This window comes from Typopeltis vanoorti, chromosome 16 (genome assembly GCF_054136105.1).
Source record: "Typopeltis vanoorti isolate ZY-2024b chromosome 16, IOZ_Tvanoo_1.0, whole genome shotgun sequence".
NCBI lineage: Eukaryota > Metazoa > Arthropoda > Arachnida > Uropygi > Thelyphonidae > Typopeltis > Typopeltis vanoorti.
Genome location: NC_143564.1, coordinates 56746996 through 56772513, shown reverse-complemented (window position 1 = coordinate 56772513; position 25518 = coordinate 56746996). Strand labels below are relative to the sequence as shown.

The 25518-nt window shown below is 35.0% G+C and overlaps 1 protein-coding gene across 3 annotated transcripts in view; it reads left to right on the top strand.

Moving 5' to 3' along the window:
• The window catches only part of LOC150098036 (nose resistant to fluoxetine protein 6-like), a 202238-nt gene that overhangs the window by 156926 nt on the left and 19794 nt on the right, over nt 1-25518 (top strand). For 2 of the 3 annotated variants that reach the window (XM_090406345.1, XM_090406346.1), the window contains exons 13-14: nt 6473-6665; nt 23600-23742. In XM_090406345.1, coding sequence (XP_090262471.1) covers nt 6473-6665; nt 23600-23742 — 336 coding nt within the window. Of the gene's footprint in view, nt 1-6472; nt 6666-6778; nt 6881-23599; nt 23743-25518 lie in introns of those variants that run through there. The other variant, XR_016549590.1, reaches the window with a different exon arrangement.

Sequence of the window (25518 nt, the reverse complement as noted above, 5' to 3'; positions counted from 1 at the left end):
TACTCGTACTCTTGTTAACCGCACTCTTACACAACTTTCACTGGTGACCCCCTTGTTCTCTCTCTTGTTGCCATATACCGAAAAATGTTTTAGTATCAATTCTATAAAACCTCTTTAATAACTTAAATGCTTCTATTATTTTTCCTCTTTTTTTCACCTATCAGCTAATTTTTGAAGCTTACAGATTGTTGATCTGTTCTCATAGGGAACATTCCACAGACCTGCCACAGTCTTTATCACTCACCTCTGAATCCTCTCCACAGCTTCTTTATCACCAAGGAATCTGTTGAGATGTGGCTGTATTAAAGCATTATATTGGGGAACAGTAACTTATTTTACCCTGCTTGTTAAAGTGTTCTTCAACAACTATCTAATCTGATGTGCTGTTTTGGTTACTTTTGTAATATGCCCTCTAAACCTCAACTCCCTGTTCACAGTCACACCCAAGTCCCTTGCTTCATCAGTTCAGTTCCATCAGTATAGTACACAGCTTCTGTCTCTTCCCAAAGTGTATCATCACCTTACACATGGCCACACACATTATATTGGGAGCCATTTCCCTTTGCCTATACTGCTAGTCTGTTTAAGTCTTCTTGCAGGATCTCTGCATCACCTTTGAAACACAATTTCATCATATTCTCCTCAAGGACTCCTCATATCAGTGAATCACCATACAAAACCCGATCTTTATTTTCATGCTTTCACTCTTTGATGCTGTGCTTTCTCTCCCTCTTTCATTTGCTTCTGTGTTATATCATCCACCAGGCATTGCTCCAACCACTCAATCTCATGTTTTGTTCTGTGAAGATCTCCACATAAGTGCACTATCATTTCCATTACCATTTGGTCATTCTCTTCATTTTCCACCATATCATTCATATAGTTACGCACACCACTTTCAACACTAACTATGCCAATTGCATTATCACACACTATCGCTATTACACCTAACCCGTCGCTATCACTTGTTAAGGAAAAATCTAGTCCTCACACTCTTATCCAACTTCCAGGGATGACCTCTTGTTTTGCTACCTCTAGCCAAGTGTTGAAACATTTCCCTTGCATCAATCCTGTAAAATCCTGTTATCTTTGTTTTTATCATATCCCCCCCCCCTTTTTTTTTTTTTTTGCCTATCAACCAACTTTTGCCACCCACAAACCTTCAGTCTATTTTCATAAAGAGCATTCCACAGACCAGTCACCATCTTGGTCATCTGCTTTTGGATCCTTTCCACCACTTCCTCATTCCCCAGAAACTCAAGTGAACAGACCTGAGCACAGTAATTCAGATGTGGTCATATCGAGGCTTTATAAAGAGGAATAACTACCTTATCTCTGCTTGTTAGTGTGTTCTTCAATAACCAATAATCTTGTGAGCTACCTTGACTGACTTAGTAATATGACCTCTAAACTTCAACTCTCTTTCTACTACTACTACTACCCCTAAATCCCTGGCTTCATCAATTTTCTGGAGTACATTTCCCTCAGTGCGATACACAGATTGTAATCTTTTTAACCCAAAATGCATAACTTTACACTTTTCCACATTAAATCAAAATCCATTATGTTTAGCCCATACTGTCAGCCTATTTAAATTGTCCTGCAAGCTCTCTACATCACTTTGACTAATTATTACCTTACCTAACTTTGCATCATCAGCAAACAACTGAATTATTTTGAATTATTTCATATATCATTTATGTACAAATTAAACAGCGGTGGTCTGAGCATAGAGCTTTGGTGCACACCACTAGTCACTTGCTTTCTCCTGGATTCTGCTCCTCCATATACTACTTTTTGTATCTGCCCATGAATCACCCTTGTATCCAGTTTCATATCCATCCCCATTTGTTCCAGTTTGCATAACAGTTCTATGTGAAATCCCGTTATTCCTTTTAGGCACTTTGTTATAAAAAGTTAGTAAACTTTGGTTGTTCATTCTGCAAGACAGACAATATAGCCAAGGGAATATATCCAATTTACAGACAAAAACAAACAACAAAAATTTATATTAATTAATTAATTAGTTCTTGGATTTTTTTAAAAACATGTATATATATATATATAAGTTGATGTAACATATTAGCATACTGATGCCTTATTGTACTGTCATACAATATGGCTTACTAAATCACTTAATGCAGTGTTTCTCAAAGTGTGGTACGCGGACCTCCGGGAGTCCGCGAAAGGTCTTCAGGGGGGTCCGTGGCAATTTTCGGCTATGCATCATTAACACATGGAATAAAATTTAAGTTTGAGATTGTGAAACGTTCCTATTGTATCACTGAATAAGGTACAGAGACATCTGCAGGCTGTGTAATATGTTTCTCAATAAAAAGTGCAATTAGAGACAACCGGGATAAAAACATCACTACTAACTAATGAATCACATGACCCCTCCCACATAAAATGCTGTATAGTAGACAATCAAAACCATATGGTGCACCGGCAACGTATGGTTTTGTTTGAGTGAACGTGTTAAAACTAAGAAATATATAGTGAATGTGTTTCAGATATTATATAAGGAATTCAGTTGAAGAGAATTAGCATTCCAACTGAACTGTCAGCCTGCCTTTGTCAATTAGTAGCGCGATCTTGTTAATACCACACCAATCATATGAACGTCTTCATAGCTGCTTTATCTCTACTGGCCTACCATTGCTGTCTGTTTCGAGTTCTGCTTTCACTAACCATTTGTTGAAGGACTGTTCGCTAAATATGGTAATTTTTTTTAGCTTTCAAATTCTTAAGTATGGATCACTGGTTAAAGACTGGATTTTTAAAATGCGCAAAAGAGAGGAACATAGTAGATACAAGTAGCTGTTAGCAACAAGAAAATGTTGATATTGCATCTGGATCAACTGAAATTGATAAGTGTGTGTCATCTGACATCTCTAAAGAACCAACTAGGAAGAAAATGAGAAAACTTCGTAAGTACGATATAAATTACTTGAAATGTGGATTCTCATAGACGGGAAATGAAGAGGAACCTATTCCATTATGTGTAATTTGCAGTGAAACTTTAAAAAAATGAAAGCATGAAACCATGTGATTTAAATCGCCATTTTGAATCGAAACATAACGAATGCAAGGACAAACCTGTCGAATTTTTTCAAAATAAACTAAAAAATTTAAAAGAATATCAAAAAGTGATGTCGATCGTGTCAGGAGGTGAAAACATGAAGGCTTTAGAAGCTTCATATCATGTGTGTGTTGCTATTAATAGCAAAAAGTGGTGCAGTGGAAACAATTGGTGAAACTTTGGTCAAGTCTGCAGCAAAAATAATAGCGGAAATTATGATCAGAGATAATACAAAAAAGATCTTTTGATCGGATTTGCCTTTCAAATAGTACCGTTCATCGAAGAATCACTGAAATGGCTGAAAATATAAAACAAACATTGTTATCCGATATACGTAAGATTCATTATTATGCATTGCAGGTAGATGAATCCACCGGCATTACAAATTTAGCAAATCTTCTAGTGTTTGTTAGGTATGAAAAAAATTCATGACGACCTTTTATATTGCCAACCCTTGCCAGAACATACAACAGAAGTAGAAATATTCAACAGTATAAATACCTTTATGCATCAAAACAAGCTTGATTGGAAAATTTGCGTTGGAATAAGCACGGATGGAGCGAAATCCATGGTCGAATCTAAAACAGGGCTTGTTTCAAGGATTCAAGCTGTTGCACCAAATGCAAAGTCGACACACATACACAGGGAGGCTTTGGCCATACATATGGTGTCTACAGACCTAAGAAAAGTTCTTGATGAAGCTGTAAAAATCATAAATTATATTAAAGGCCGTCCTCTAAATGCCAGACTTTTCTCTCAACTTTGCAAAGAAATGGGAAGCAACTATACACAACTTCTTTTCCATACCGATGTTCACTGGCTTTCTCGTGGAAAAGTCCTTACTCGTTTATTTGAACTTCGGAATGAACTACAAGTTTTTCTTGATGAAAAGTTTGAATTGAAAAAGCATTTACATAATTGGAAATGGCTCAGTCAATAAGCATACCTGGCAGATATATTTACTGTATTAAATAGTCTTAATTTATCTTTACAAGGCAAGGAAATTTCTATATTTCATGTCCAAGATAAAGTGAACACCACATTGGCAAAAATGAAGTTATGGCAAAAGCGGGTTGGTAATGAAGAATTTGACATGTTTCCATCGCTTCGTGAATTGCTCGCAAGTTCAAACGAACAAATTGATGATGATGTGAAAATTACTATCATGCAGCATTTAAAAAGCTTACAAATGAATCTAGAAAAGTATTTCCCTGAATTGGACATTAATATTGAGTGGATAAGATACCCTTTCAATAAAAACAAATTTACGCCAAAGGGTCTATCATCAATAGAAGAAGAACAACTTTTAGAACTAGCTTCTGATGGTTTCCTAAAAAATAAATACAGCGAGATTACGTTATCATCATTTTGGCTACAAATACAGAATGAATTTCCTAAATTAACAGATAAAGCTCTAAGATTCATTTTTCTATTTCCAAGTTTATATCTGTGTGAAGTTGGATTTTCGGCCTTTGTAGATATTAAGACGAAGAAGAGGAATCACATTATAGATGTCGAACCACATCTGAGATTGAAATTAACAACTATAGAGCCAAATTTTGCTGAAATTTTATCTCACCATAAGCAATTTCACTCCTCTCATTCATAATAAATTATTTCAAGTAAGTAAAACTTTATAGTATCTTTATAAAGTTTGTTCTATTAAAAATAAATCATATTTTTTGTTTACATGAACATATAAATGCAAATAAAATAAATATTTAATTTTTTAATATTTTAAATTAATTTATTAGTTTTAATTAATTTATTTGTTTTAATTAATTAATTTATTAATGGTAAATTAATTTATTTGTTTTAATTAATTAATTTTTAATTAACTGATGCATTTATTTTTTAATTATTTAATTAGGGGGTACTTGGTAATAATGAAAATTTAAGAAGGGGTCCACGGATATCTGAAGTTTGAAAAACACTGACTTAATGAATTGACAACGTATGTGTGTGTATATATATATAAGTTGATGTAACATATTAGCATACTGATGCTTTATTGTACTGTCATACAATATGGCTTACTAAATTACTTAAAGAATTTACAACGTACATAAGAATATAAATTAAATTACACTTTAATAAATATTTCCGATATTTCGGCAACGTCATGTTGCCATCTTCAAAAGGAAGGTAGCTTGTGTCCTCTCCAAAGCAAGACCACCAAAAACCAACATATTCAATAAGGAGTATAAAGCTCTGCAGGAAATGTGGAATAATAAAGAAATAGTTATCACCAAAGCAGATAAGGGAAATGCAACTGTAGTACTTAACCAAATGGACTACACAGGTAAGCTTAATGCTCTTCTATTAGATTGGGCTACATATCTTCCTTTCGAATACAATCCAACCAACTCACAAATCAGAAAACTTCACAGGCTCCTTAAGAAGGTCACTTCTTGGCCTGTAGAAGTTACTAATAGATTAAAACCGTTTAACTCTATATCTCCCCCCCCCCATATTTATGGACTCCCAAAAATACATAAAGAAAATGTGCCATTACATCCCATAGTGGATGGCATTGATTCCCCCACATACAAATTAGCAAAACATTTGGCCAAAGCGTTCACACACTTACTGGCAACACACCATCACACACAAAAAACTCAGCCCACTTCAAAGCCAGCATAGAAAACCTTACATTCCAACATACTGACATAATGGTCAGCTTTGACATCTCCTCCTTATTCACAAATGTCCTACTCAAGGAAACTTTAGAGCTAATCGAAGCTATATTTCCTCCCGATATCTCAGCCCTATTTCAGTTCACAATGAACTCGGGCTATTTCATTTGGCAGGGAAAATTCTACAAACATATAGAGGGGACAGCCATGGGTTCACCACTCTCCCCACCCTTGGCCAATTTCTTAATGGAGACCTTTGAAGAAAAAGCCTTAGCCTCTGCCCCACAAAAACCAACTATATGGCTTCGCTACATTGATGATGTGTTTGCTATTTGGCCACATGGCTCTGATGCACTCCTCTCCTTCTTAACACACTTAAACAACCAACACCCCAGAATCAAGTCCACTCTGGTAAAAGAGGAAAACAACAGCCTTCCTTTCCAAGACACACTAGTTCACCTGCCAGCCTGATGGAACCTTGGTTTTCTCAGTTTATAGAAAACCCACCCATACAGGCAGGTACATTCACTAACAATCCCCCCCCCCCTCACAACAATATGGAGTGGTGAAAACACTATACAACAGGGTTAAACTAATCTGTTCAAACGACAAGGCCCTAAATACTGAACTAAATCACATCGTCAACACTTTTTGTGGAATAAAAATATATTATAAAAATTTACTGCTAATGCAATAAAATACATTTTAAGAGCTGTTAAATGAAGAAAAATTTATATATTTGTTAAATTTTTAGATGATAACAATTATTTTGTGGACCATTTCGATATCTTTTGGTTTTGCTTCTGTCTATGGATTATATGCATTCCGAGAGGCAAGATGGACCAATATTAGTTTCGCTATTACTTTGCTATATGCTGGTATTCACAGAACTGCCTGGGGTTTTGCTGTAGGGTGGATAATTTGGATTTCTTTCAAAAATCGAAGAGGTAAGCTAAGCCATTTTTATTGATTTTCTTTGCAATATTACTATTTTTTTTTTATCCATAGTACTAGTATTGGAAAAACAAACAATAATTTAACTTATGTTTTCTATACCCAGGAATTGCTAACTGCAATCTAAACAGTTGATTACTATTGCTACCAAGCATCGCTGACGTATTGTTACCTTAGCACATGAAGATTACACTTAATAAATATCAATGTAAGTGTAGTCAAATGCAAATATTTATAATATGTATGTAAATATCATAAATATTTACATAAATAAATAAATATCATAAATATCCACTTTTTTCTGGTAGGTGCTAACATGTAAATCAGAATCCATCGTCTGCAAGTTATAGTAGCAACATGGCATTTGCTGAACTAAAATGAAATGAATCCAATCTAGAACATACAGGAAAAGAGATTCAAAATGATTCAAGGCAATATGATAGAAATGCACACATTTAATTTATATTTTAGCATAAAAAATGAGAAGGGCCATCAAAACTTTAACTGAGAAACTGTTCTAGAACTTATGGGGGAGAAAGAGAGAGATTATATATATATATGTTATATGTTAAAGATACCAAGCTATTTTAAACCTGGTTTTACTCCATTTCCCAACTAAGCAAACAGACAAGTAAGTCAAGTTTGCGTCTGCAAGTATTGCAAGTCTAGGTGATCCCACACGTAGTGCAGGACCAAGGCAACTCATGGTAAAAGGTGGATAAGCTCTGACCACTATTCTTTATATTTACCCTTAATGCAAAGCATATCTCCTGGAGGAGATGTATGATGCTATGTATTAAAGGCAAGGGGCCACTACCCAGACCGGTTTTGACCTTTATTGAGGTCTCATCAGTGGGAGCCAGGCTAGAAATACCAAGATTTTAGTAATACAGAGCTTATAAGTATTTTACCAGAACAAGTTACCATAAGGTGTTTTAACCTTATTAAATAAAAATCTCAGGAGGAGAGATAGATGTAGAAAGTATTTTACCTTGGGTATAATAAATGTTAAAGATACCAAGCTATTTTAAACCTGGTTTTACTCCATTTCCCAAGTAAGCAAACAGACAAGTAAGTCAAGTTTGCGCCTGCAAGTATTGCTTGTGACTTACTTCTCTGGTATTTCTAGCCTGGCTCCCACTGATGAGACCTCAATAAAGGTCGAAACCGGTCTGGGTAGTGGCCCCTTGCCTTTAATACATAGCATCATACATCTCCTCCAAGAGATGTGCTTTGCATTAAGGGTAAATATTAAGAATAGTTTGCTTACTTGGGAAATGGAGTAAAACCAGGTTTAAAATAGCTTGGTATCATCAACATTTATTATACTCAAGGTAAAATACTTTCTATATATATATATATATATATATATATATATAAAATTAACAATTAATAAGTTTCAGTGTGTGATTCAAATATGTGTTTTATGATGTGATTAGTAATCTATCTCATGCATGTGTTTCAGCTGACACAGTAATGACTGATTGTAATGCATCAGCCAAAATGTGTGTGAGGTAGGTTAATACAACAGAAACATTGGTATTGGCCATGTTCATGGGGGGGGATTCAGCTGCTTACTCAAAATCAGTGTTTTATTTAGTGATAATGGTTATTTTCCTTGAAATGATTGTACATAGTGCTCATTGAAAATACATAAACCTAAACCTCTTTTTATGCGAATTTTTTTTACGCGAATTCGGAGTTACGCAAATTGGGATATCAAAAAAAAATTTTTTTTTACACGATTTTTATTCACTTTTATGTGACCAAACTAAAGTCTAAGTTAGGAAAAAATCCCTAATTCAAGAAAATTCTGAGAATTTTATAGAATTGCATTCTCGTTTCAATTAAGAAATTCTAAATTCTAGAAAATTCTGAGAATTTTGTAGAATTGCATTCTCTTTTCAATTAAGAAAATTCTAAATTCTTACGAATTTCATTTATTGGGAATTCCCTGAATTACAGTACATAACTGACTGTGCGTAAAAAAGCATTTCTTAGCAGCTTGAATTTGGTGTTTGAGTAGATAACACAGTTACCGCATTTTTTCATTTGCATTTTTTAAGTGAAATCAAAATAAAAATCGCGTTATAAAATGAATAATTTTGCCAAGAAATAATAAATGGTAAGCTATATGTAATTTTCAAATTTCATTTCATTAACCGAAGATTTTAATCCAGCCCTCACATGATGTTGCCGATAACCAAAAAAAAAAAAAAAAGGAAAACTGTTTCCTTGGATATAAAAATTCAAATTTTAGATCATCTTCAAACTGGGGAAGGTGCGACGGCTGTGGGTAAGCATTTTGGAGTCCATGAATCAACTATCAGATCTATAAAGAAAAATGAAGAGGCTATTAGAAAAGTGGTATGTTCTGGTACAAAATCGAGTGCAAAATTATCATCATACACAAGAGATGTTATTCTAGAAAAGGCCGAAAAAGCTTTAGTGATGTGGATAGAAGATAATGTACAAAAAAAAATGCCAGTTGACAGAAATTCCATCAAGCAATCAGCATTGAGATTTTATGAATAGATTAAAAAACTGCAGTGAGATACTTCATCTCAATCGAGGAAAAAATATGAATTTCATGCAAGCAATGGTTGGCTGGCTAAGTTTATTAAAAGACATGCTCTTCATAATATAAAAATTAAAGGTGAAATGGCGTCTGCTGATGAAACAGTTGCTAAAACATTTCCACAAAAACTTGCTAAAATAATTGAAGATGGAGGTTACACTCGTGAACAAGTTTGGAATATGGATGAAACCGACATTTTCTGGAAAAAAATGCCAAACAGAACTTACATATCAAAAATGCAAAAAACTGTTGGTGGGTTCAAAGCAGCAAAGTATTGCATAACACTCTTATTTTGTTCAAACGCTTTAGGAGATCAGATGTTAAAACCACTGCTCATAAATCAATCATTAAGACCACGGCCCAATGAAAAGCATAGATTTTCAAAAATTGCCAGTTCATTGGATGGCCAACAAAAAAGCTTGGGTGACCATTGATATTTTCACTGAGTGGTTCCACAAACATTTTGTGCCAGAAGTTAGACGCTATTTGAATGACAAGGGTCTCAAATTTAAAGTGCTTTTGATTCTTGATAATGCACTCAGTCATCCTGCTATAGAACACCCAAATGTGCAGTTTTTTTTTTCCGCCGTCCAATACCACATCATCGCTACAACCTCTAGATCAGGGTATAATTGTGACTTTTAAAACATATTATGCCAGACGAACATTTCAGTACGTTTTGAACAAGCTAAATGATGATGAAACACTGTCAGTAATGGATGTATGGAAAAAAATTTTCATTTATGGATTGTATCGATCAGGTTTGATTATCATTATTTGAATTGAGACCAGCAACTATGAATGCATGCTGGAAAGCTATTTGGCTAGCATGTGTTAAAGGGAATGCTCCTGTTCCCTTCAATCATACTGCAGAATTCCCCAATATAATAAGTTTGGCATGTGAAATTGGCAGAGAAGGATTCGATGATCTTACGTCGGCAGATATCGAAGAATTGTTAATTGATAAACCTCTTAGCGAAGACGAAATAGTGGAGATTGTTTCTGAGACTCCTGAAAGCAAAGAAGTTAATGATAATGATCAAGATAATCCTACTTTTACTGCTGATATTATTAAAGAAGGTCTTAAACTGGCCAGTAATTTAGGCAATTATTTTGCCTGACATGATCTAAATGAAGAACGTGCTGGGAAGTTTTCATGTAAGCTTAAGTTGTTAATGTCTTCATACAGAGAATTATATCACGACTTATCTAAAGCATCAACACAGCGATTAATAACTGAGTTCATGCCTGAAACAACCAGTGGTACTTTTGTTCAAGATATGACAAGAAGAATTCCACAAGTTGAGGCGGAAGTCGATGACGATAATACCCTATCTAGTAGTTCTGGTGATATTACAGTCTCACGAAAACGAAAGCTTTCATGTTTATTGTCAGAAACTGATAGCGAATAACATAATTTTTTTATAGAATCCTTAGCAAACAACTGAAATGAATGTTTTTTTTTAAGTTATTAAAATTCATTATATGTATGTGTGTTCTCCATGAAATGTAAATAAAAATCTTATGATCCTAACAAATTTAAGGTTTGTTTTTTTTTCATTATTTTGCTTATATTTCAGGTTTGAAACCAATCTTCACTTTTTCTATGGAGTCAGTAGTTCTTTTTATGCGTCATTTTTAGGAACGTATCTATCGCGTAAAAAGAGGTTTAGGTGCATTTAGTAATTTATTATTAAATTATATATTGTATAAACAGTTAACCATGAAAATTTCAACTTCTGATGTATTAGAATGAATTAATAAAATACATTGAATTATTATGTTCACATTATGATATTTTCATGATACAATGGGATCTCTGGAATGGATTACTGTCATAAAGCAGAAGTTCACTGTAGTGGAGTCTTAAAGTCAACAGAGATATACATACTACTCAATTATAATAATTTTCATTTAAAGCAAAATTTTAATTTAAATCTTCAAATAGACTACATATAACCGAAATTTATAGGAAATAATACAACAAATAAGTGTCAAACTAGAAATAAATTAGAAAATGAAGATGCAAAAACTTCAATAGAAGACCAGAATGAAATAAAATATAAAAACAAGGAATCATCCTTTTCCAGTCATAATCAGCTTGAATTATTAAGTAATGCTAAGTTCATAAATTCCTGCTAGAGATGAAATACCACAAGCAAATGGTAACAACTGGAAGTTGTAGTTCTTAGGGAAAACAATGTAAGTAGGACCGTTCCAGATCACAATAGATAAGAAAAAAAGAGAACAAGAAGTTGGTTCAGTATGTCTGGAGAAGGACAGTGGATGATGTTAACCAGTAGTTGCTTTTCTGTTTATGTATTCAAGAGAAAGTAGAGGAATGTTGTTGGCCAGTTCAGCAGAACAGCATACATGAAAATACCTGTAGAAGAGGCACAAGTGGAAACAGTACATCTCTAAGAAGTGACTGGAATGAGTCTGTAAGAGTGGGATCACTAGTTAACCGAATTATCCTCTTCTGGAACAACAAAGAGCATTTTTACAGTAGTTATTACTACCCCATATGTAGAAAGAGTATTTTAAGGTAAGGAAGATTTGGGGTTTATATAGTACAAGAAGTTAGAGGTGAGAAATGATGTCTTAAGCAGAAAAGGACATCTAGATTTTTGGATGCAGAAGAAGCTATGGATGTGATGTGTTATACCTAGAGAGGCTGGAAGTTAACTTAATCCATGGACAGATATTACATCTTGTGTGGAAGTGAAGTGTGATCTTTCTTGCATGAAATCAAACATGATTCTTATTCTTATTAAAGTTCACAAAGTTGTCTTCATCCCATGAAATATAACCAGGAGATCAGTGCTTAAGGCATTGACTATGGAAGATCTTGTTGCTTGAGATATATGGACACTGCAAGGTTTATCAAATCAAAAAGATGAATGAAGTTGCCATCACAGGCAAAACAGTGGATTGAATTTGAGATTAGTGATAGAACATTGATTATAAACAGCAGAAAGAACATGTGCAAAATTAAAAAGTCCTTAGAATACTCTAGAATTGTTGGGAAGTATAAATAAATAAACCATCTACTGTAACATGCAGTGAGGAACTACGGAGGAAAGTGGCAATCCAGTTACAAAGGGTGGATGGTAGACCAGTCATGGTAATTTGTTAAGTAGACCTTTGTGTCAGACCTAATCCAATGCCATTGAAATATTCAGAGTGACCATAAGGAGCCCCTCTTATCGTGGTACTACATGATACGTTTCCAGTACACTGTTTGAGAGCACTCCGTATGGTTGCTTTGTATAGTTCCATGGCATTTGATCAGGTCATTATTACTAACTTCCTATCGACAGTTTCCTCTAAATCAGTCTGTTATTTGTTAAAACTCCAGTATTGTCAGTTCTTATCATTCAGTCTTCTAAGGCATATCTAACTGCATCAATCCTGGTCATGGTCTTCCTCTGGATTTTTTTTTTTTCTTGTCATCCTGGCAATTCGCTAATATTATCATTGCCAATATTATTTAAAAAATTAACATTTCTCTATCAATGCTTTGGCAGAATCTGTAAAGTTTTATTATTATTATTATTACGTAACACCTCCAGAGAGTCCAAAGACTCATTGAGGGAGGACATGTACTCTACAACTCTCTGTCTTCACCAATTGCAACTACATTCATCATCTACACTAACGGCATCTACTGCCAACCATCACCACTCTTATTTCATAGACAATCACAAACATCCATGCCCATGGCAGGATTCAAACCTGCAGCCTTTTGGCTGGAGAACAGATACTAACCATTCGGCCAACAAAGATGGTCCTTAAGTTAAAAAATGTGATGCACAGTACTCCCACCTGTTCTAAAACCAACTTGTTCATGCCTTGATATCTTTTCTATTTCATTTTTAATCCTATTTACCAGTATTTTATAGAAAAAATTTGCAGGTATTTATAGACCTTCCAATTTTCAAATCTAATAAGAACTCCTTTATTTGAAACTATGGTTATCATCGCTTCTTTCCACTGTTTGGCGATCTCTTCAGTTTCTAGTGCATTGTTTGTGATCAGTTGCAATTTACCTGGTGCAGTTTCTTCAGAGTCTTAAGCATTTCTATTTCTGTATTATTATTGCCACATGCCTTTCCACTTTTCATCTTCTCTGTTATATTCGTTATTTCATTCTTGGATATTGGTTCTAGCGTAATATTTAAATTTCTGCTTATAGAGATTTCATTGCCAAACTTCTAATCATGTCAGTTACATAATTATTATTACGTGATGCCTCCAGGGAGTCCAAAGACTCATTGAGGTAGGGCACCTACTCCACAACTCTCCGTCCACTACCACCACCGATAGTATTTTCACAGACAATCACAAACATCCATGCCCACAACAGGATTCGAACCTGCAGCCTTTTGGCTGGAGAGCAGATACACTAACCACTCGGCCAACCAAGCTGGCAATATTAAAGGGGTTTTATAAAATTGATGAAAAGGAAATGTTTGTATTAATTCTCCACCATAGTCAATTTAAAAAGGAAAGACTATTTTTAGAATAATCTGCAGCAGCACTCAGAAATCAACCAAATTGAAATAAATTTGGATGAATAAAACTTCTCATAATTTCTCGTTGACAATTGTCATTGGTCCCACTTGACAAACTAGGCCACCTACAAATGCCTAAAGAGGGTGCACTGCCTAGAGTCACTATGTGTTTCATTTAGTATTGTGTTCTCTTTGTGTATGTGTGTGTTACAAGAGAGTTATTTGTAATCCCTGAAGATGTCTCAGTGACTGAGATGAAATATTGGAAGCATTCAAATTAGTTTTTAATCCTTTCCTAGTGCTATAAATATTCCATTAAACCTTGAACATGATGTTCGTTGTTTTAAACTCTCCTGGCACCTGCCAAATTGCATGATATGCAAATTCCATGCATTTTGTGTTTATGGTGCACCCTGGTTGTGAAATTTGGAACTACTTTTTTTTCTCTTAGATATTGCTTCTGCATGATGCACAATAATTCCTGCAAAGTTGCAGAGCATGGATAACACCAAATGGCACTCCACAAGACCTTAAACAGGGATACTTTAATTTTGATCACTCTGTGTGGGGGGGGGAGGGTAATCAAGTATAAAAGTGATTAATAATCACTGACATAGGATCAAAATATTATATTCTGAAATGACCTATGTGTCATACTCATTATGCCATCAGTATAAAAAAATAATTAAAATTTAAGGTACTTGTCTTTTTATAATGGCATAAATTGTTAGTCCAGATTCATTAAAAAATATGTGCTGCTTAAAATAAAGTAAAAAATAATTTGTCCTTGTGCTTCTTTTCTAATAAAATTCTATAATTTAACTCCCCATAGTTACACTGAAAGTTATTATTTCAGACACCATTTCAGGTATTAGCATTACAAAGTATATTTAGTTGCACAACCTGGCAAATACACCAGTTTTTTTTTTTTTTTTTTGAAATGCTTGTTTATTCTGAAATACTTCTGATGCAAACATATTTGAATTAAGTTGCTCACTTACATTTGGTTAGATACTTAATCTCTTTGATGTATGTAATGCAATTGGAAGAACTGAAGTATGTTGTGCAATTCGATTGGAAAAGAACTAAGTTCGATTCTCTTCATGACTATAGGAATCTTTATGACTCTCTGTTTAATGTTAGTAAGTGTCAAGTTATGCACTTTGGCGTGATGAGATTTCCAGTGGCATATTATATTAGCAGGATTATGCTACAAGAAACTGATAAGGTTTCGGATCTTGGAGTGATGGTGACTAGGAATCTGAAGTTCACAGGTCACATAGCAAAAGTTGCAAATACAACTGAAAGGATAATTGCAATATTGGAGTGTTTCTAACCATGAAGATCCTAACCATGACATGTAAGGATAAGGAAGTCATTTTGCCTCTGGCCCTGATAAGACCACACCATTATTATTAATCACAGATTTGGTCTCCTGGGTTCCAAGAGGATAAAGTAGTTGTGAAAAGGGTGCAAAGAAGAGTTATAAAGATTATATCTAGATTATGGGATTTAGATTATGAGGACAGATTGCGAGTATGTGGATTATTATTACATGACACCACAGGGAGTTCAAAAACTCATCAAGGGAGAGCACCTACTCTACAACTCTGTCTACACCACTCAATCCATCTACAATGAGCTGCAACTACACCAACGCCATATACTGTCCACCACTACCACTAGTATTTTCACAGACAATCACAAACATCCATTCCCACGGTGGGATTCGCACCAGCATCCTTTGCTAGAGAGTGGATACGCTAACCACTCGGCCAACCAGGCCGGATTACAGACTCAGGTTAACAGGAGAAAGAAGGGTGATATATTAGAGGCCTATACACTTTTGAATGGGTGTTATAGGATATCCTCTGATGAAATTTTTCGTTATATGGAAGTTTGTTTGCAGTCGAGAAAGGGATAAGAGCTGGGTTTTTCTCTCACAGAACAGTGAGTGAGTGGAATAGTTTGCTTTTACGAGTAGTGAGTGCATCTCATGTGAATGAATTTAAGAGACAGTATAACAGCTGGTTTGGGTGATTTATAGTCTCCCTCAATGAGTCCTTAACTCCCTGGAGGTCTCAGATAATAATAATTATCTAAAAGTATGTTTGGTAGTAGTCATAACTGTTGTGTGGCAAATGTTTTGTTGAAAATATTTCTAAATTAATTAATACTTTTAGTCAGTGACATACGCTACTGTATGTAATATATATATCAAATGAAAAAATGTTCTAATTAAGAACAGATGAAGGTTGATCTGATCAAATATTTCATGCATTTGTGTTAGTGACATTCATTCTGCATTGGATCTTTCAGCTGAACATTTATTTGATTAGTTTTACCCTTCAGTTCTTTGTGGAATCTTTAAACTAAATTGCTTTATCTGGTATACCTTTCACTACTTCTCCAACTTGAACTATTTCATTCACATTTGTCCATTATGATTTTAAATTGTTGATAACTTTGAGTTCTTCTGTTGAAAGTTTTTCCACTTGGTTATACTATAAATTAAAGTTGTCAAGAAATTACATTCTTAGCTTAATCCTTTATCAAGTGTAAGCAAACAAAGTTTATACATGAAGTAACATTGACTGGGCTACTTGTATATAGAGGCTATATAACTTTCAATATCAATTTTTAATCCAGAGTATTTTGGTAATAAGAAATAACACCTTTTAGCTACTTGTATATGGAAATATGACTTCTGCATTACTTCAACTTTAGTGTCACTTCTGGGTATGGCTCCCACTGGTGAGACCTCAATGAAGGTCGAAACTAGTCTGGGTAGTGACCCTTCCCATAATGCATAGCATTATACGCGTCTGTAAGAATATGTGCTTTGCATTATGGGATGCTAAAGCAAGTGATGCATAGTCTTTGGCCTCTATATTCAAGTTACCCCAATCATGAAGTTATTTTGTGTGCAAACTTTGTTTGCTTACACTTGGATAAAGGATCAAGTCAAGAATATAATTCTGTTATCTTTAATTTATAATATAACTAAGTGGAAAAACTTTCAACATCTATCTCTAATCTAGAGTATTTTTGTTTTATTTCGTATGGGGTTCCCCGTGTCCCCCCCCCCATCCCTTAGGATGGGATGAGCCCTCCTAATAAGGGATTAAGTATGTATTTTATACTGTAGTTCCATGTGTATTCACGGGGCCAGTTTTCCTGTTCTGGGGGATGAAAAACATGAGTTTCCAGGTGAAAAAACCCTACCTCCCTATGAGACCGGCTAACTCACCTTTAGTCGAAAGAGACCAGATAAAGGTTCCTCACTTCTTGGATGGGAATTGAACCCAGGTCTTTCCAACCAAAGGGACCTTCATCTATACTGACTGAGCTACAGAGGCTCTAGTATTTTGGTAATAAGATGTAACATCTTTGACTACTTGTATATGGAAATATGACTTCTGCATTACTTCAACCTTGGTATTGCTTCTGGGTCTGGCTCCGACTGATGCGACCTCAGTAAAGGTTGAAACCGGTCTGGGTAGTAATCCTTCCCATAATACATGGCATTATACATGTCTGTAAGGATATGTGCTTTGCATTATGGAATGCTAAGTCAAGTGATGTGTAGTCATTGGCCTCTATATATGAGTTTCCTAGTCATGAAGTTACTTCATGGTGTTATGTGAGTTTCCTAGTCATGAAGTTACTTCATGGTGTTATGTACCTTCTTTTATATGGTTTCTTATTCTTTAATTATATTATCTTTATCTAACCTTGTTAGTTATATATACCCTACTCACTCATACAAATTTTCCTTTCTTTAAACAAGCTAACTTTAGGCCGTCCTTAAGTTTAGTCACGTGTAATTTAATTTATGATTAGGGCTTTATCCAAGTAAGGGATGCTGCTCTTAAACATATCCTCTGAGACAGTTCACCTGATAAATATTGACAAATTTATATTTTAACTGCGCCAGCCAATACTGAGGATAGACAAGGTTCTTATCCAAGGTAGCTCTTTCAGAGTGATACACAGTAATAAACTTCCAACAATAAATAAACTAATTCCTGTTCTCTTTATCTTAGCATGCAGTCGTGGCTCTAAATATTAAATGATACCCATGGATCCCTCCCGCTAGGTTCGATGGTAATTTTATGAGTTTGAATTCATATAACAAGCTGGACACAGGCAAATGCTATGAAACATATTTATTAAATCAAGAAATTATACATGAGAAAACATAAATGCATGGTTAACTATATTGTGTTGCTAGCAAGACCTCAATTTCAATATTAACATTACAATACATGAACAAATTACTTGGACCACTTCTATGTATAATTTAACAAACTTCTAGCCTATCCTTTATCACTCACGTGGTCACTTGTTATATTTTCAACATATCACAATCATCTCTTATACAAATCCCTTTTAGGAAACATTTCTCTAACAGGGTCAGGTCAATGCTAAATTAGGGATGGTTTCTAAAGTTCCTTACAATAAGTCCATTACACAAAATATCCTAAAGATTTCGCACATAAATCTTCAACTGGAAAACAGAATATGACAATCTACATTTTTGTTCCTAGAATGACTTTCAGTTCTTTCTTCAGCCTTGTCTGGACATCAAGGCTCCTTTAAGGTCTACAATTCTCTGGGTCACACACGATAGCTGCACGGCCAGATTCTCTGAATTGGAAAGGCTATGTGCCGCTCAGGACTTTCACTAGTATCGCAGGCACACATCTGGATTACCAATGCACGATATAGCATAGCTATCCTGGTCTGAGGAAATTGCTAGCCCTAACTCACATGCTACGGCAGACGACTCATAACTTCCATGGCCAGCCTAGAATCTTCTCTGCTGGCGGAGACCGAGAGCCAACGTCCACGAGGTCAGGAAACAGGAACCAAAAAGCCTCGTGTGTGTGTGGGGGGGGGGGATTGGCGTTCATATTGCCCGCTTCAATCTCGGAGATTCGCACACTTCGCCATGTTGTTTAACGCGCTCCGCACACCTCCATGTGCGTGTGGCATGTTTTCTTAGAAAGCATTCAGCTTCCTTTTCATATAACTTCATTTTCCCTCTGGCCATACGTTATTCTGGACAGCTAAAATGTGACCCTTGGACCCTAGCTTATACACTTTGTTTTCTTATAATACATGAACAAACTGCTTTAAATAAATTAATACCCTAAATAGATTTCTCTATTAGACTTCCTGCAAAACAGGTTAAGTCTCACATATTTTTCATATTAAAAATTTCTTCATTTCTATCTTAGTGTTATTTATACATATATACACTCCGTTCATTGTCAAAACACCACATTCTCTACCTACAATCAAGGTCAGTTGTTCCTGAATAAATTAATGTTTTGTCCTACTTAATTTTTTGATTATTCTGGACACAACAATGGTCTGTTTACACTAGGATAAAGGATTATGCCAAGAATATAATTTCTAGTCATCTTTAATTTGAGTTCCTCTGTTTTGCACATTGTATCTCTAAATATATCATGGACTTTGTTCAGCACATCTTTAAATATTTATCTACTTTATCTAGTGCATCTTTTAATAATTTTTCTAGTTAATCTTTAACCTCATCATGCATTTCAGTAGTAGGAATTTTATATGGTAGTCAATCTCCTGGAGGGAGAAGACACCTGACAGGACAGGAATTTTATATATCTTTAATTTTATGCATTGCATCATGGAAAACGTAATTTAGTAGATTTTGAAAAATGTTCATTTATCTTATTTGTTCTGTCTGCTTTTATTCACATTTAATTACCTTATTAATTCATTTTATAAAGTCAGAAAGATAAAATGTTAAAAAATAAATAAAAATCCCAGAAAACAATACTCCATCTTTTGTGAACATTTGAATATATTAGAACCTATGACTTTTTTTTAAAATGGCTTTAATAATGATTGATGAGAATTCAACGAAGAAAGTAACACATCTTTCATTTTATGGTGCACTGCATAGTAAAAAAAAAAAAATACATAAAGTTACAACTGATAAAATATATGAATAGGATGTATATATATTAAATGTCTGAAGAATACAATGAGTGAAGCAGAACAGATACTGAAAGGTGCATCAGATGAAATGGAGCAACATTTTAGAGATTCAGTGAAATTTAGTTGCACAAAAAAGAAGAAATAAAAAAATGCATCTGCTAAAATGGATCAATACTTTAAAATCCTAATGTAAAATGCCAATGAAAGAATTCAAAGTGCAATATGAAAAGCAAAAGAAGTAATGAAAAATACAAGAGATAACATGATTGAAAAATCAGGCAATGCATTCACACTTTCAGGCAATGCATTTCACTAACCAATCACTCTCCCTGCAAAGATCTAATTCTCGCTCCCTTGCTCACATCTTCCTTATACAGCTTTCATGGATGGACTCTGGTACTTTCCTTTCCTCCCTCTACACTATGACATATCTTTTCCACATTAATCTGGTAAACAACTCCTCACTAACTTATATGTCTCAATCATATCCCCTCTTCTTCTGCTCACGAGACTCTGTAAGTTGCATTCCCTCAATTTTTCCTCGTATCTGACATTCCATAGACCTGACACTAACTTAGTAAATCTTCTCATCCCCCTGAAAACCAGGTGAGAAAATCTGTGCACAGTAGTCCATATATGGCCTGATCAAAGGCTTATACAGAGTAACCATAATATCTTTGCTTCTGCATGTCAATGTCCTCCTCATTATTGATATAATCCATTGGAATGTTCTTACAATTTTAGCAGTATGACACCCTAAACTTCAAGTCTCTATCCACCATTACTCTCAGATCTCTCATCTCCTCCACCTCCTTCAGAATTCCTCCATTAATAGTATACTGTACATCTCGATCTTGCCTACCAGATTTCAAGACCTTGCAACATTAAACCGATAACCCCAATCATCTTCCCACTCGCATATGTCACATATGTTGTGGATCTTTCAGATCCTTCTGCAAAGCCAACATCTGCTTGACTTCTCATAGCCCTTCCCAACTTTGCATCCTTGGCAAACAACTACTCATCTCCAGTTAAGACAGTCCCAATGTTATTAATATACAAGTTAAACAATAATGGTTCCAAAACAGATCCCTGTGGTGCTCCACTTGTGAACTTCCTCTTTTGGGATACCACTCCTCCATATGCAACCTACTGATACCTGTCTGACAGCCAATCACCTATCCAACTTACTAGTCTGTTATCTAATTCCATCTGTTTCAGTTTATTTACTAGCTTGTCATATGGCAGTCTATCAAAGGCCTTTGAAAAATCCAAATACACCACTGTACGAGAGTGTGCTGAAATGTTGTGATAATCACCATGAAGGAATTGAAGTAGAACCATGTAGCTTACACATTATGCTACATATTCCTCACTAAGTGTTATACACTTTTTACAATGCTGCTGCATCATTTGCAATCCTCTGAGAAAAAGGTCTTTTCCTTGTTGCACAAACCAGTCCTCAGCTGCAGATATGACTTCATTATCTGTGGTAAATTTTGTTTCTTTCTCAAGTGTTTCTTTAAATTTGGGAATAGGAAATAGTCAGATGGGGCCGGATCTGGCAAATGGGTTGGTGAGATAGACATTGAAAGCTCAAGCTGTCTATTGTCTGTTGGATTTCATGAGCATCGTGAGCAGGTGCATTGTCTTGCAAAAGCAACATGCCTCTGCTCTGTTTCCCGTGGCATTTTTTCCTCAGTACTTCCTTCAGAGCTGTTGAATAAACTGCTGCTTTAACAGTTTCACATTTTTTGAGGTACTTGGTAAGGATTACACCATCCATATCCAAACAATGGCAAGAACCTTCCCTACTGACTTTTGAGTTCAGAACTTCTTTGGCCATGGAGAACCTTTGTGTCTCCACTCCATTGACTGTTGTTTGGTCTCTGAATCATAGTGATGAAGCCGTGTTTCATCAATAGTCACAATATGAGCCAAAAAATTTGCACCTGAGTTCTCAAAATGACCCAAACTCCCTTGAGGCGACAGCACACATTCTCTCTTGGTTGGCATTCGAACATTTGGGGACCCACTTCACTGAGCACTTCTGCATGTCCAGATGTTGGTGGATAATGACCCCAACTCATTCCCTGGATATTCCTCATAGTCCTTGTGATGTTTTTGGCCGGTATTCATCTATCATCAAGGATCATGGTATGCACTGCATCAGTGTTTTCAGGTGTGAGCACTGAAAAGTCTTCCTGATCTGGGGACATCTGTTGTCTCAGGATGCCTGGTTTTAAACTTGGCCACCCATCTGGAAACTGCTGGGTATGCTCGGTTACAGTCCCCTTAAGTCTCGCATAAAGATTAGTGAATCTCAGTTGCATACTTTGCTTGCAGCACGAAAAACTTGATGATGGCCCACACCTCTGTGTCTTCAAATTTCTTCAAAACCTCTGACATATCTTCTTTTATATCCTAAAAGAAAAATTATTACAATTTGATGAAATATGGGGTTAAAGGGTTTTAAAATATGTTCTTTCTTGTGGTTATATCAGTTGCTTTAATATAATTTTTGCCCTAGGTGTTTATCAAAACTTTTCAATTCTCCCTCTCCCCCCCCCCCTCATAGATGCATCTTCTTTATGAAGTGAATTTGTCACCTTGTTGTAATATGTAAGTATATTTTGAAGTGTTTTTGTACGCTTGGATAAATGATTAAACCAAGAATATAATTTATTGGCAGATTGCTGAAACATGACCTTCCCCTAACAAATCAATGCTAACCATCTAAAGAATGCTTCTATTATCAACCCACTTCTGAATCCTACTCCTCACCAACTTCTCTGATACCTTGACAACAATTCCAGACATAGATTGGCCTATAATTTGTAGCCTTAGTCTTATCCTCCACCTTAGTGAAGTGGAACATTTTCCCCACCTTCCTTTGGAACTCACCCTGTTGCAAGACTCATATGAAATAATTATGCCAAGGTGCCATTAATTCCATAGAACATTCCCTCAAGACATGTGAAGATATACTGTCAAATCCTATTGCCTCATTAACATCAAGTTTACTTAATTCCTCATATATTTATGCTCATTCACTATCAGTCTCTCCTCTGCCATACCCTCCACACTCCAGCTTCTCCTGATGTTGCTTTCATGAGGATGAAATATACTGATAAACTGATCATTAAATAATTTAAGTATAATCCTTCGCATTGATTACCAATCTGCCAATGTTGCCAATTAGCATCATCCTCCCATAGTCATTGTTTCTTCTGCATGCCACATATCAAAAGAACTGGCTAGGAATTTTCTTAGCTTGATTAGCTAATTTCTCCTCATACTGCACTTTTTGCTGCCTTTACCAACTGAGTTACCTCCTGGCCTGCTCTTTGTACTCTTCATGCAATTGATTATTACCAACATTCATCTTATGTTGGCTCCATGATTTCATACTTAATCACTTCATTCATCCATTTTACTCTTATTTTGTTTAGCCTTTTAACCTTTGGAATACACTCATACATTGCTACTGTTAAATAGCTTTTGATCAATGCCCATGCAGTGTCTATATACTTCTCACTCGACTCCTCTTTCCACTCTATAGTAATCCAAGTTTTCATAATCACCAACCTTGTAGTTCCACATATATCCCTTCTTTATAGAAGTTCTCTTGTGACTGACTGCCACCTAGGTGATCACTTAATTATTCTTCCATAAACCTGTGTAGAATGTCAACAACATATTTAAAGGTGCAGGTCAAAAAATAGAAAAGTATTGCAAGGTACAAATTATAAATTTCATTTAAAAAAAAATCAAGATATAGCAGTTTTTACTTAAAAGTTTTCTCTCTAACATTTTATTATATTATGTGATTTTATGGCACATTTTACAGTTTGGATCAGTCAGTTTTTGTCATGGAAAGGATTAGTTCCTCTAGACCGTCTGACATTCTTGGTTTACCTAATTCATCCTCTTGTTGTGTATCATCACATTGCCAACACAAGAGAAAGGATGAGTTCTGACTATGTATCCATGGTAAGGCTGATACTATGCTCTTATATTTTTCTGTTATTGCTTGCATATTAATATTATTTATATGATAATCTAGCAGATTATTTGCATGATAACTTTTCATGTGATATACCAATTCTGTACTTTAGGTGGGAGATGATTTTTGTTGCCTATTGTGAGACCACCACTTTGAAATCTTACAAGGATTTTCTGGTGGTTCGACCATGTTTCATCTCCAGAGCAGAATTAGTTACCCTTAGCCCACCCATAGTACTAATATTAGTACTATAGATTTACAACCACTTATGGATGATATATATATATATTATCAGGTATATAAAATATAAACTATTGAAAAGTATTGGGAATTATGTTATTTTTCTGTAAACCGCACATACACACACACACACACACACACAAACACCAGCCTGTACGCATTTCATATGCCACGAGATGTGAACACAATCCATCTAGCAAAGCATCAGTTGTTTGTGGTCAGTGTGAAAGTTGCTGTTTGGCATTAGGCATGTATGGCATTGAGTGACATCTAAGAATCAGGAAAATATACATATGACTTTTTGTGTAAAAATTACTAAAATAGCAAAAAATATAAATTAATGCAAATAGCATTTGGTGATGATGATGCAGTGAATGTAGCAAGGATTTTCAAGTTGTCCTGCTCAAATATCTTTGAAGTTTCATTTTAAAGATTCTTTATTAAAGATGAATATTCTGACAGTGATGGACATATTCAAACTACTAGAAATTAAAGAATGGCTGAAGTGTATAATTTAATGACACATGACAAAGGTTGACCAACCATTTGATAGATGGCAATGATGTTGAAAGTTTTCTAACTTGGTTCTATTATAAATTAAAGATGCCAAGAAATTATATTCTTGGTTTTTAATCCTTTATCCAAATAAGCAAAACAATGTTTTGTGTGTGAAGTATCTTCACATCTGAGCTACTTGTATATAGAGGCTAATGACTTCACATCAATTTGAATATAATTCTGATGAGTCCTCAATAAAGATCAGAACTGGTCTGGGTATGGCCCTTCCCATTATGCATAGCATTATACACATCCGAAAGGGTGTGTGTAATGTATGTATAATGGGAAGTATGTATCCAATAATGCTTTGCATTATTGGATACATACTAAGGCAACTGATATGATGTCATTAGCCTCTATATACAAGTAGCTCAGACGTGAAGATACTTAATGCACAAAACATTGTTTTGCTTACTTGGATAAAGGATTAAAAATCAATAATATAATTTCTTGGCATCTTTAATTAATAGATGGTAATGTCAAAAATAGCAGAAACTTGAGCAATGGAAACTTTATCATGGCAACATTCTTGCACACTCAGCTGTAATTTTTGGCCAAATATAGTATCTCACCTGTTCAACACATTGTTCTTAGACATGGCTTAATATGACTTTGTTTTTTCTATTTTCTCAGATTAAGGTAAATTGAGAAAACAAATGCTATCAATGAAAATGCAATAATGGAGTTTTAACTATTTATCATGAGTGCATTCAAAAAAGTGCTTCCAGCAGTGACATGCAGAAGGAAATTGAAATTGCCTTCAGGAGACTACACTCTAGATTTCATTATTACAGCATTTTGGTATTTCACAGATTCTGCTTGAGTACATTATATGATTGAACTTTACCTTTTGGGACTCCACTCTAGTTTCTGCTCAATTTAATCACCAGCTTTATCCTCCAGTAGTGATCATTTGTGTATATTTAGCAGTTCCATGCAAAAGAAGTTGCAAAACATATAAAACA